Below are 14,444 nucleotides of genomic sequence, written 5' to 3'. Positions count from 1 at the left end.
ACAGATAGTTGCTTGTTTTTTCTGGAAACGTTGAGAAATGGAAAAGAAATTTTTGTAATGTCAGACTTTGTGCTTTTGTTACTGAAGTGATGCCCTTAGGCTTTATGCCAAAATTGCATTTTGTTTTCTTTTAAGAATAGAATATGCATTTGTGAGTCTCTTGCCCACTGTCTGTCAAAGTACTGAATGATGGAAGACTTCATCATACTTGTACTTACTCAATCAGAAGCTTTTTCAGTATTGTGTATAAATATTTTAAAACAATCTAAATAACGTATGGGTTTAGAGAACTTGGAAAAATTGCACAGCTGGAAATTAACTATATTGAATTTTTACATGGTCCATTTGCTTATACGTTTCCTTCAGAATAACAATTTTAATCATTTAAATGGTCTTGCCCTTTCTTTAGGAAAAGTAAATTAAGTAAAAAGGTAACAAATGTAAACATCAAGTCTGGTATCTGATCCTCTTGAACCTCTATTACTGCAAAAGCCCTTACTTTTGTCTTGAAATGCAGTCATATCTGTTTAGAATGCTCTTTCAAAAATTATTTTCTGAACCTATTGAATTGACTTTTAATACTCCCCAAGTCCCGGATGTGTTGTGATACCTACAACAACTGAACTACTAGTGAACAGAGACTAGTGCCTAAGAAGCTAAAATCTGTCTCGCATCCTTACGTTCCCATGTTTATTTGTCCAAGGATGTGCCAGCAGACCAATGACAAAGTTTGCAGATGGAGGCTAGGAGACATTCAAGTCCATAATGCTGGCAGGATTACCCATCACAAGCCTGCTAGCATTATGGCTTGCAAATACTGGGTGGAGTTTGAGCAGTGCAGTTCCCAGGAAATGGAGATGGTGGAGCGGTAGTAAAAAGCAATGACTGGTAGAGCAGATTTATTTTTTTTAATATTTGGCTCTATGAAATTGGACTGAACTATCCAGTGCAACCTTGGATTTGTCTGTACACAGCTGATATCTTGCTTTTAGCTTTTTAGGGCAGCAAACATATTTTGTTCTCTTTGTGGATGCAAAGCATGTTATGGTCTGATTTCGTTTCCCAGGTGGTCATGGTTAAAACAATGTAATACCTGTTAGATGTGGTGTGGATTGTCTTTTAAACAAATAGTTCACAGTGAATGCATGCATGCTTCTGCACCAAAGGTCATTAGAACACAGAGTTTCAGTTTATGCTGAAATTAAGGTGGAAAATAACCTGGTAACTGCTGTGGAAGGCTGAGGTTGGGGGATTAAGGGGAGAGGCTCCTATTTATTAAACAGCCTAATAATAGGTGATCAGTAACTTTGTTCAGCTAGTCTACCTATGTTACACTTTTAGCCTCACTATTGATGGGTTAGATTTCCATCCATTTCACTGCAGGGTTATTGTACAAAGCGTCGGCTTTTGTTCTGGAGGCTGTGAAGTTGACTTGTCAAGTGTCATGCTTCAATTCACATTTGGTTGCATTTTCAGAAAGAAAGTTAATCAAGAGAGAATAAACTGTAGATGGTCAACCATCTGTAGATAGCTAGTACATGAGTATGTATTCACTGCACAGATACTGTCCAGTGATATCCTAAGAGGTCTGTTCTGCAAAATAAAGAGATTTGAGGCTAGGTCTAGGTTTTGCTTTGTTACTGTCCAGATGAAATGGATAAAAAGGATGATCCTGTCTACTTTGAAGCAGGTTTCTTTTTCAAAGATTGATACATTTGAGATTTACCTAGGTAAAATATTCCAAGCATCTTCTGGAGCCATGTAAACATCTGTCTTTTCAGCTTCGTTTCTCAAGGCCTGTGTGACATGGAAAGGAACGCTGGCAATGAAAAAGTCAGTCTGCTATATAAAGTTTCCTGGCTAGAGCTCTCATGGTAAATGTGTCTTGATTACAGGCATGCTTTTGACTGTTCTGCTGCTGCTATTGCTTCAGGCAGCTGAGACTGAGGACTTGGAATGTGCCGACACTCAAAGCTCTTCCAGGTTTATAGTAGCCAACCTCTTTTGAAAATTACCTCATAAAAATCCCAGTGTAATCCTGCAAAAAGGGGCAAGAAGTCCCCTCCCTTTTAGACATGGGCAAACCAGCTGCTCTTCTCATGCCTATGGTCAAAGACAAAGAAGCGCATCCAGTATAGCGTGTGTTCTAGATGTGAATCCAGTCCAAAGGAAGAGGCTGCTGTAGATACCTGGATGTGACAAACTTTCTTGTGCTGCATCTACTAAGAACAACTACTAAATATAATGAGCTTTTTATTTTAAATAGTGAACAGGTTTCAGTTATTACTACAGTAATAGGAAATTGTCTATAATGCGCATGTGAACTTTAGAGCCCAGAGATGTGATTCAGGAAAATGAGGGGAATGTGTTAGAATGCTTAAGGTTTTATCTCATGCTGAAATGGTACCCACAAACAAGCCCCTGTGACAAAACTATAGCACTTGTGCACCTTTAAAAAGGACAGTAGTAAAAATAGCCAACTTAAAATTAGTCTTAAAGAAAGCATTCACCCTGAAAAATATGAATACACCCATAAAAAACAAAAACAAAAAAAACATTTATAGTGATTGGGCTGGAAGAACCTTGCAAATTTCTGTGGCAACATAGCATGCATGAGAGATTTTTCCATGTTTGCAGGTACTTGGAAAAGCAACAGAAACTTCTTTAGGCTTTGTGCTCGAGCATGAACCCTCGTTCATTCCAAGCCTTCCATTGTATGTTATGTTCAGAATTAGACCCATTTACTGGCACTCTAGAAAACTTGATAGATGTTGCTCAGGCACTTTCACTGAAATACCCTGATAAAGAATGCTGTCGCTCTAGGAAGTATGTTCCACCACTGAGAAAATTATTTGAATATTAGAAAGATGTAAAATCTCAGCAAGAGATGAGGAGGAAGAGATTTGTAGGTACCAAAAGGTTGGAGTGAAAAGTCTCTTCAGAGATTAATTCAGAGTTTTTGATTCAAAGATTTAGGTATAAATGCCTTTGAGCTCAGACCAGCAGCAAAACCAACAAAATTTAGTTATGTGAAGCCTAGCACCAGAGCTGTGTAGTTTTCTGTGTGTATAGTAAGAGTGTCATTCCAGTGGCCTGTATAGAAAAAGCAGAGAGGAACCAGGGACATTAAATTACAATGAAGCTTTCATTCCCTTCATGTTAACAAAGCAGACTTGCTGTTAGCAAGGCTCTATGCATCAGTGGAGAAAGAACTGCCCAGGGGGACTATGTAAACATGGAATACAAATCCAGCTGTGCACAGGGATGGAAAACTGACATGGGTTTCAAGTGATGACGGATTGATGCTGGCAGGAAACACTTTCGTTGTGTGGAGCTTTTTACTTTTTGGAGAAGTACCATGATTAACTAATTGGTTTGAATAAACTGAAAAAAACAAGCAAGCTCTAGCAGTTTTGATTGCATGGTAATTTCACGTATTGTATACCAACTGTTACGATATATAACTAAGATAGGAAACTGCAAATGTGCTATTTTCATGAAACTCTAGAAATGAGTGCAGTTCAAGAGATACATTGTTGATCTGTAGCCTATTAAAACCACTTTGTGACTCACATTTCCACCTCTGTGAAAATGACCTACTAATGCTTTGTAGAACTACTTGGAAGCTTGCATTTTGCAGGTCCCTTTTAGGTGCAAGTTGTCATCTTATTTTTCAAGGCAGTGTCTTCAGTGGGTCCATAGCAAGTCCTGAATATATACTTACTTTTTTTATTTTTTAAGAACTTATGAGCTACATCCTTATTTTATTCTCTTTCCTCATCTTTTTTCCTTCTTTCAGATAAAATTCCTTAACATTTTTCATTACTGACTGGAATCTTCAAAGAAATTTTAGCTTCTACTTGGAAAGAAGTTATGTTATCCAGCCCTCACTGTAATGAAATGTTGTCTGATAGAGCTTTATAATTTACTACTTCTTCTTATGAGATGTTACCAAATCTGTCCACCTTCCAAAGGCAGTGGAGTTCCTTAACTTCAGTATATGTGGCTCTATGGGTTTTATGAGGAATAGTCTTTTCCCACAGTTTTATCCACAATAATATCAAAAAAAGGGCATCCATTTTGAAATTTGGCAGGCAGGTCTTTCCTAAGAACAGTCATCATCACTTCTACACTTCAGCTATCTGTACAAGCATCCCTTCAAAGTTTCCAAGCTTTTCTATTTCCACTGATGTTACACAAATGTCAGCTGAACATGACTGGTAGGAACTTGTGATGGAATGGTTCCTGCAAGTGTAACTATGGCAACATAAAGGGCAGTACACAGATGACACAATCAAAAGTTTATAAGATATAGAGAGACTGGACTCTTAAATTATTTTGAACTTGGTTAAAATACTTTTTGTTTCAAATATTGGTCTTAATATTTGTTCATTTAAAGTACTAATGTATTTTAAACTGAGGTTCAAAATGTAGCCTGTTGCACAAGTCCCAGACAGATCAACTTACCTGGACGTTGAAAGTCTCCAGTTAATCTATGGCATGGATTAGAATAACTGACATTAGACTTGCAGTGGAATTTTATTTGTAAAGTAATTGTATTCCCATATAGAGAATATTCTTATAAACTTTTACTTTGCTTGTGATACCCTCAAAGTTATTTGCAGTAACACTTCCGTTTGCTGCATGAGAGTTCTAGGTTTGTAATGGTAAAGCAATATTTCCAAAATGAAACAAAAGATATTTGATGCTTAATGTTGTAAATCTGCTATGTGGCATTAGAATGAAGAATAAAAGTGTTCCAGAACTATAAATTCATTTTAATGACTTCAGATGTCCCTGAGATTGTTTTAACTTTATAGTTTCTAATAATGTAATTAAAGAGAGGTCAAAATTACTGTGCTAATGAAGAGGTTAGAATAGGGATTTCACAAGACAGGAGGAAGACACATCTGATAAGGATGAGCATATAGCAGAGTTGGACCTTTTGGGCAGAGAAGGGAGGTAAAGCAACTGCAGAGGGTAAGAGTGCTGGGATTGATGAAAAAAGGCTGTGTCAGACCCATGAATGTGGGAAGAGGAGATTTGGCAGCTAAAGATTTGAGAGAAACTGAATTAATTGGGTATTGGGGAGTGAATGGGACGGACTGAGCAAGTAATGAGAGGTGAATCGTGGGGGTCTACTAATAGATAAGCAAGGAAACCAGGGAGAAGGAAGCTTGTGGTTTGGAAATGAGTTGTATTTAATGGGCAAGTAGACTGGAACTGAGAGGAGAAGGTGGAGAAGTAGAAAATAATACTGACCAGGTAAATGAAAAGGAGAGTGGGACCAAGGAGCTGTCAGGAGAGGGGCTTGTGTAGCAGAGACAGGTATTGTGCTTAGAAGAGACCTAAGTTACACATCAATGTGAGTAACACCTTCAACAGGAAAACCCTATAATTTTGAACATCTTGTCGATAAATGACCACATTTGTTCTGCGCACTTGTTTATTCAATCTACACCCTCATTTGCTCCATGTCATTCATCAGGTCATAATATTTAATTACACAGTTGTGTTATCTTGTCCACAGAACTCATGTTATGTGTAATTACAGACTGTTACAATAATTAATGCATATTAACTTTCAATAATTATGGCACAGACAAGTTTAATTCTTCTGTTTGTTAAAAGCGTAGGGATTAGCTTTGCATTTGTGCATGTACTTTTTTTGAACTGTATGTACACATGTGCAGTAATGTGGTGAGGAATGCTCTTGTATTCATACAGTGCAGTTTAGATGGCTGTTGACACCTTTTGAGGGATTGTGATATTCCTTTTAATTTGTTTTGAATGTCATTCATTGTGGTAAGTTCTGTTTTCACTAATTCCATATAAAATTCATAAATTTCCTTAATTATATGAAGTGCTATGTTTCCTTTGAAGTTATTCTGTGTCTTTAACAGTGTCACTGAGAACAACTGTCCTTTTGCATACTTGGTTCTGTGCAGTGCAGTCAGTCTGGCTGAAGCTTCTTGTTTTATTTTAGTTTACATCTCTGCTTGTATTTTCAGTTCAAATCCACGCCGAGTAAGAATGTGTCAGTGGTGGGCTGGATGGTGATGATGGCAGATGACCCTGAGCATCCAGATCTCTTCTTATTGACTGATTCTGAGAAGGGTAAGCAATGCTAGCACCAAGAGTGCAGTGATTCCCAGAATAAACATGTGCTTCGCTGAGGTATTCATAATTGGAAGGATGTTACCTTTCACTTACTGAACTGCTCTCTGATGTGTCATGTTTGCCTTTAGAATGCAGTGGGAACAGTTGTCCATGGAGAATCATTAGATTCTTCATTAAGTTCTAAGAACTCTCCAAACTCTAACAACTCCACTTGTGATTTTTATTGGAAGTATTCATCTGCATTCTTTTACACTGTATTTAGACCACTCAGAGGCATTTTCACATATGTGAAAATGTAACAAAAAAAAAAATAAATCAATATTCAGCTAACACTAGATGCTTGACCAGTTCTCTCTCCTCTCCAAATGAAAAACAAAACCCAAACCAAACAATCTGTTCAAATGTAGCACTATTACCAGGAAAAAAACCCAAAAACTAAGATCTTGACTGTTTTGCAGAGAAGCGCTGGATTTCCATTACTCCAAGGTAATGCCCTGGTTTCAGTTTAAACTGTGAAGAAATTGTTACTTTTCCATAGCACTTCAAACGATGCAGAAGGAGCATCATTAGAAGTTCTGATAAAGGAGCTTAACATTATTTATTGCATTGTCAACTTCAAGTCTTAGTACACTTTATTTCCAAGCATCTATTCTAGCACCACTGATATGTGGTGTAGATTGAGTGCTTGTCAGCTTAAACTCAGCAATGGCAACCTGGAATGTTTTTGTAGTACTTGGCTTTTCTGAACCCAGGTAAGCACTGTGTAACACCAGACACTGAAAATACTAGTCTGAAATGTATCAATGTGTTTAGGAACAATTTTCAAATATTTTCAAATCTTGCTTTCTAGAGTGCATTTCAGTGTTATCTTGCACTTCATTTAAAAAGTATGAAATGGTATTATAAACAAATTGCAATAATGGTAATGAACAAAAACATTTTTTTTGTATGGTTCTGCGAAATGTTTTGTTCTTTCCAAGTTGACACTGGTGTTAGTTGAAATCTAGAATGTGGGAAAGGAAGACACTTCTCTCACACTAGGTCAAACAATTAAGTTGCACCTATTCCAGAAAAGGTGTAAAGTTATATGAACCTTATGCTTAAATCTCTTCATAATGTTTTAATTTAGAGTTATTTGAATACGGGTAGGATTTAAGTGTGTAGTATTGTTTGTGTTTCTTTACCAGTTTTTTCTTCACCTTTCTCACTTAGGAAATTCATATAAATTTCAAGCTGGAAACAGAATGAATGCGATGCTCTGGTTTAAACACCTGAGTGCTGCCTGCCAAAGCAACAGACAACAGGTGAGAGCAAGATGCTGAAAAGGAGTGTGAACTGTTAAGAGCTCAGAATTGATAGATCTCCAAGATGACCAAACTGTAACCGATAGCTTTGTATGAAGAGCAATCTGCTCTGAGTGGCCTGTACATTGATTTCACATGCTTAACTGATTTGTCTTAGCTTTCCTGTTTGACCCTTTGCAGACAAGTCCTCAGAGCTTCTGTGGTAATGAAGAAAGATTTGGGGCTATCTTGAGGCTAATTTAAAGCAATTGGGGAAATGGAAGGAATGCTGTAAAATATCTGTCCGAGTGGCAGTATTTTTGTCATTGCCTATTTTAAAAAGGCTATTTTATAGTTACATAAAAAGCTGTAAACCATAGCATTCAATATCAATTCTAGATAACTCTCCTGTAGTGCCATTTTGTCAGGTCTTGTGCATTCATGTTTTCTGTTGTTTGTTTGTATTTCTAAAATGTATTTAAAAAAATAGTTTAGTCCTGTGTACATTTGGCAGACTTTGAAAGGAAAAGTAGAATTTTCCATGAGTCAAAAAGGAAGATAAGACTACTCCGACCCCTATTAAATTCTTTTCCCATATAAGTTCTTAGTGAACTTTTTCATCAGCAAAATCCTTTTTAAGTTACCACTTTGTCTTCCTGAAATCTCCCTTTTCCTTTGCACATTTGTTTATGGAGTTCCCAGAGCAAAAGTACTACTGAATTTCAAGGGGAAGCAAAAGGACCTTTCCATATCCTTCTGTGCTTTTTTGTTCAGTTCTGCTTTTGAGAGAAATCTGAAGAATAAGGAGGGTTGCAGAACCTCCCTTGAAAGTATTTGAGACGGTGCAGAGGAGAGGAAATTGTGTTCCTGGCTGGAGAATGTGGGAATAGTAGCAAATAGCGGCAAAGAGTTTGCAAGAAAGTGGTGACTTCCAGGCAAGCCTGAAAACTGCCCTCTGAGGACAGCTTTTATTCAATAAGGCTTAACAATAGTATTTAATGCAAACTTGTTTAAAGCATTCAGCCCCTAACTTGCGCAAAAGCAGCAGGCTTAAGGGTCTTGGCGGGGCCTCCTGTGGAAACTATGACAGTAAAGTGAAGATAAGAGTAGGAGATTTTAACAGAAAAAAGGAGGGGAGGATTAATGAAAAAAACCTACCACTAAAAGGCCAAAACCCCTGCTACCGTAATTCATTGCATATTTTCTGTTTCCTGGCATGTTGTAGTTTTACTATATGGGTTCTTGCAGCATAGTTGCTCCCATAGAAGAAGCGGTGCTTCACTCAAACATTAGGTTACAAAGGTTAGTTTACCAAATGAGTAAAAAGAACCACAAAAAATCCTCTAAAATTTTTCTTTTGATTGTGATTTGGCTCCTGAGCAGTGCTTTCCCTAGAGGTACTGTTTCCCTATGGTACTGTTTAAAATGGAAGATCTTATTTGCTTGTTAACAGTATGACTGCCTAAGAAAGGTTGGAAGTTTAAATGTACTTTCAATAGAGTATAGACACCTACCCAGTTGAATAATATTGGGAACTATTTTAATAGATGTTATTTTTAATTTTAATGGTGGAACTTTCGCTCAGTTGATCATTCTTGCTCCTACAGGTAAATGGTAAATGCAAAGCAAGAAATGCTTGCTTCAAATCTGACCAAACTGGGTGTTTATTGACAGTCATCAGGAATGTGGTGTCTCTTTAATAACCTGAGTAAACACGAGATGTTGCTGTCAGGCAAACTCCTGATGGGGAGAAACTGGGAAGTAAACTAATGTAATGCAAAATAGCTTTAATCATAATGAAAGAGAGTGATGTCTACAGCAGGCATTCAGGTTTCCTATGGGAAAAGCCCATGCAAGTGTTTATGCCTTGTTTTTTTAAATTAGTCTTAAAAATACTAGAGGGCCTATATCAATCACTGACCTGTGTGCCAAGAATTCTCTAGCTGAGACTCAAGTGAGAAGGTTCTGCTTGTGTAGTTTGGTGCTGAGATTTACCATGTTAAAGTTCCTTGGCTAACAACTTAAATCTTAAATGTCATCAAAATTAATAAGATCCATGGCCATATAATAAAATTATAAACCATGCAGCATTTTAATATTTTGGTTATACCTGGGTTTTCTACAGCTCTAAGTATATTTGTACGGCCAAATGATAGTTGCATTCCTCCTCCCCTTTTTTTGCGACAGAACGAGCATTAATGATGTGCATTTAAACAGGTGGCTAGTCTGTGAAACAGTGGAATGTTAAGTAGCTACTACCCAAAGTAAAATCTGCTATCATTTATATTTTGTTTTCAGGTTCCTGCCAACTTGATGACCTTTGAATAATAGGCTACTTCAAAACAAAAAAAAAAAGAACAATTTGAACCATCTCATAATTGAGAACGAGGTCCTGATGAAAAATGTGCCAGCTGTATTCTGTGCCAGAACAGAGCCTGTCAACTCGATCCCTGAACTCTGGAGCCCTGAACAAAACCACTAATGGTTGGGGAGTAGAGTCCCCAAAATTAAAAATGGAGTTGCAACATGAATTGCCATGGACCATACTTCGTTATATTCTCTGAACTGACCTGTGGAAACCACTGCCTTAAAGAGTGAAAGGAAAAACAACATGAAACACCAAATAGTGTGTGTGAAACTTCTGGCGGTGCTGTGCTTGAGTTAAATAGATTGTAGCTAGTTTGAGTTTCTTTTAACTTTATACTAATTTTGAAAATAACTCACCTTTTTAGGCATTCTTAAGAAAACAAGTAAACTGGTATTTAAGAGTTGTATCAAAAGCTATGTATGAACCGGGTGAAAGAGGTACTACACGTTCTAGAGATGTTGTTTAGACTATACCAGGAATTCTCAATGGGAGCTTGTCCCAGGAACACTTAGCCTGCAGCAGTGTTGTTTCTCTCAGACCTACAAGTATAAGAAATGTAACAACTGCAAGTTTAGAATAACAGTAAGCTTGCAAATATTAGTACTGTATGGGGGCCATATTCCCTTTGAGTGGCACAAAGGCTGAGTACTTACACACCAAAAATTTTTTTGGTACGTTATTGCCTAATTCCTGGTTAAAAATGTAGTTCACGTGTTTTGGGTGGTCAGTGTGTGTGTGTGTGTAAGAGACAAAACTGAAAGCACTATTGGGTCAGAACTGAGTGTTTTCTTCCCATTTGTTTCTACACCTGTCACTCTCCTACATACAAAGGTTGAATGATTTGAAAAACAACACCTGGGTATAGCTCACTGAGACATTTTACTTCAACATTTTACTTCTCAATTATCAGTTAGGGACCACTGTTAGTGTATGGTGTTTCATAATATCACTTAAGATCTGTGTTTTAAAAAGATAGAGGCACAATTTCAAATTTTCATGTTCTTATTTGGCAATAATTGATTTTAGTATCTGTCTTGGTCAAAGTAGTTGACATTGTGTGGTATTGATAACATGGCCTAAAGCAGACTTTACATACAGAAGCTCTTTTGATCTTCAGGCAAATAATTAATTAGAAGGTAGGGTAACTTAAGCAGAGAAAAGGTGTGGGACTATCAAAATTCCATCATTGACAGGAATAATTCTTGGTCACTGAAATTATACACTGAGAAAAACATTATGGTTGTAAAAAGGGAGCCGTGCTTTATATGTGTGTTTTATGCTTAAGACTTGGATTCTTGCTTTATTTGGATTTCCTTGACATCACCTAGATAGAGTTTCCTGGATGATCAGTCTTTCTTTCATCTTCAAAAATACAATCTTTGTAAAGCAAGGAAACATTGTCCAAAATATGACTCCGATACCAGAACTTTGAAGTCTGTGAAAAAGTAGTAACTGTTCCATTGACATTGTGGTTTAGTGGCCATAAATACGCTTGCAGATTCCACCATGAATACTCCTTTTTAAAAAGAAACAAGCTACCTACCAGTCTGTGGCAGAGTTCTCTGACTATCTAATAAAGGTTTCTACTAGTAGTTACTATTTTGAAAATGTACAGTTTGTTTATTGCATCTGAGTAGAAGCCTATAAATTCACTTTCTGGTTTTTTTCCAGAGGCAAATTAATCTCTTAATGGAAATGATTAATTTCTTATTTGGGGGTGGGGGTGAAGGGGGGTGAGAGGGAGGGGGCAAAAAGAAGGTTAATCCAACCTCACAGTAGAAAACCAAAACAAAATACAAAAAGCCCAACCACTTGGTGATGTACAGTAAAGGATAATAGGCTGGTTTATGTTTCCAAGAATTGTTCTTGTGAATTGGCTCTTGGTAGAAAGAAAACAGTAGAAGGATGCTTATGTCAGAATTACACCAAAAGCACTGTGGGAACTTCTGTCCCTTTGCAATTTTTTCTGTTGTTGTTGTTTTGATGGGGCATGAATAGTCTGTTCTGATCCTGAAGCCCTGTATTTTGGGAAGGGGTTGCTTGTGCTGAATCCCTCTGCAATTCACACATCTCCCAAGTTTACCAATGTTGGGTGTATAGTAAAGATATCTTCATAGCCAGCAGTGTTACTGTAGTAGACTTTCCACAACTTTAGTTTTGTTTTTTTCATTTTAGAAATTACTTAATGTGTGTTTCTTCTCAACAGCTAAGTGTTTTTTAACAATGTGTGTACTTTTTTAAGCACTGTGGATAATAGCCTGTGGATTTTGAATTTTTAAATAAGCTATTACAGGTTCATTGCAGCATAACTGTATCTGTTCTTCTGTTAGTGAAAGCTAACATGCAACTGGGAGCCACAGCCTGACATCACACAGCTTTGCTAAGGACAGAGCCAGGTCAGAAGGTGTCATTTATTATTGTTTTTTTTTGTATTTTTCCAGCTGTTTTGAGTTAGGTTTTTATGGTAGGAGGATGGTGGGGAAAAGAGTTCAAAAATCATCATTTAGTGAATTGTTGCTGTTACCAGCTTTCATTGTTCTTAGGCTTCCTACTCTTCATTGTTTTTCTACCCTCAGATACGCTGTTTTTCGTGGGAGAGATTTAATATTGTGGCAGGAGTTTCTTAAAATGTGTAGCCAGAATAACTGGAGTGATTAATGACAACACAGAAAACATTATTGGCACTTGTTACAGTGAGTAGTTCAGTATTTTCCTATTGTTTGTCTCCTGTCTAGCTACATAGTCCTACAGGGCAACACAGAAATACTGAAATGATAGAGGTTTTGAGATAAATGGTGCTCAGAAAGAGGTGGTGGTTTTGTTCCCTGAGGGAAAGCTGCTTCAGCTAAGCCTTGGAAGGACTCAGACAAGTCAAATACACACTGTAAAGAACATAGTAATGCCCTTTTTTAAAAAGGGGTTACAAAAAATTAAATAATTAAAACCAATGCTGAGAAAACAAGGACAGCAGCGAGCTTGTGGTATTCAGGTAAGACTGTCATCCAGACTACTTTAGATAGTTGGCAGTTTCTCTTTCATTTTTATTTTTAATGTATTGATCTAATTCTTTATCTTGTTAATAACTGCTGAAAGACTTCAGCTAATATTTGTCACTTTACGTCTTAATGTTTTGATTTTTAAACTAAAGATGCCCCTTACGTTTCCCTGTTTTGGAGGCATATGAGCAAAAAGTATTCAGAGTAGATCTCCGTAGCAAGACTTCACATGTAAATGTTAATCATCTGCTGACTCCTAACCACTTTGTTAGCTAAACTAACTGTCTTGGGAAAGACTGAACAACAGGGAATGTCTGGTTTATGAAATTGGTGCAGTGCACTAGAAATATGTAACATTGCACTAGTGCTTGAATACTTACTGTTAACTTTTATCTTTCTAACTTAATCTGTACTACTTTTGGCTAGGTTTTTCAGACCTGACTTCTATTCCAGTGTTCTTATAAAGCAAATGAGGAGATTTATTTTTGAAAAATTCCTATAATTTGAGTAAACATAGCTCATCCCAGACACGTATTTCATTTTGCGGACATTTCATGCCAGAGGAATATTACTCAGGCTATTATGATTCATTAAGTATTTACGTGCAAGTTATGGGCATTAAAAAAACTACAAATGTTAAACGAATGCACATCAATACTTAATGAATGAGATTTAGCACCCACTTTAAAATTGTGTTACTATTAGGTCTTTTAAATTACTGTGAAAATCACATCCTACTTAAGAAAGCTCTAAAAAGGAAAATACTGTAATGGCAGACATTATTTGTCAACTCTGCAGCTGGCCTATTAAGCAGCCCTCTAGTTATGCATGTTTTAGCCTGTTGCTTGAGCAATCAGTGTCTCTTCTAGGGAATCAGCTGATTAACTTTCCTCCTCAAAATACAACTGCAGAGCACTTGAACTTTTATCAAGAAAAGCATTTATAGAGGTATGCATATTTGAAAACATTGAGAGCAAAAGAAAGCATAAAGAACTACAGCAGTTACCTTTTCCTTGCTAGAAGTAAATTAATCTAATCTAATTGTTCTTGCAACATCAGCCTTCTCTATTTGCATTTATGCATTTTTCAGAAATAGTCCTCCTCTATTAGTATCAGACATAACAAATGTTAAAAGGAAATGCTCTTTCCCTTCCAGCAGAAGTAATTGCAGTTTTCTGTGCTGCTAAGGCACTCGAGGAGGTGAGGTCTGTTTAGATAAAAGGCAAATTGATCTTGTGGTTTTGGTTAACTGTAGCAAAACTTGTCCAAATCAAGAGAAGGTAAATCATGGGATGTTGTTTCTTCTGGCTTTTGTCAGTGGCATTTTCTTTCATTGTCTTTTTTTTTTTTTTTTTTTTTTGGTGTGCTAACTCAACAGCATTAGTAGTTCCAATCTTTTCCATGGCCAGCTGTAGTATGCTGCCTGTTGGCAAGCATCAAGACACCAGGGCTGGTACTAAATCACATCAGTTAATTGCTTATTCTCGCTACAAGGACAAGTTTTAAAAGTTTTGTTGTTATTTAAGTATTGCCCTCCTTCTTTAATTTTTCTCTAAAAGTAGCTTGTGCATAAGGGGGATTGGCTTGGGAAAGTTTTCATTGAAAGAATCTGTACGAGTGGACATTGAATTTGTTTGTAGGGGTTATCCTTTTTTTAAAATCATCATTCTAATTTGT

The 14,444-nt window shown here is 36.9% G+C and overlaps 1 protein-coding gene across 10 annotated transcripts in view; it reads left to right on the top strand.

The window, feature by feature from the left end:
- Window positions 1–11,490, top strand: part of RALGPS2 (Ral GEF with PH domain and SH3 binding motif 2) — a 128,034-nt gene extending 116,544 nt beyond the window's left edge. For all 10 annotated transcript variants that reach the window (XM_075038600.1, XM_075038591.1, XM_075038598.1 and 7 more), the window contains 3 exons: window positions 6,012–6,117; window positions 7,333–7,424; window positions 9,702–11,490. In XM_075038600.1, coding sequence (XP_074894701.1) covers window positions 6,012–6,117; window positions 7,333–7,424; window positions 9,702–9,731 — 228 coding nt within the window. In that variant the 3' untranslated portion in view covers window positions 9,732–11,490. The remainder of the gene's footprint in view (window positions 1–6,011; window positions 6,118–7,332; window positions 7,425–9,701) is intronic.
- The last annotated feature ends 2,954 nt before the right edge of the window (window positions 11,491–14,444 follow it).

This window comes from Buteo buteo, chromosome 10, assembly GCF_964188355.1.
Source record: "Buteo buteo chromosome 10, bButBut1.hap1.1, whole genome shotgun sequence".
NCBI lineage: Eukaryota > Metazoa > Chordata > Aves > Accipitriformes > Accipitridae > Buteo > Buteo buteo.
Note: the sequence above shows the minus strand (reverse complement) of the source record. Positions and strands in the feature narration are given on the sequence as shown.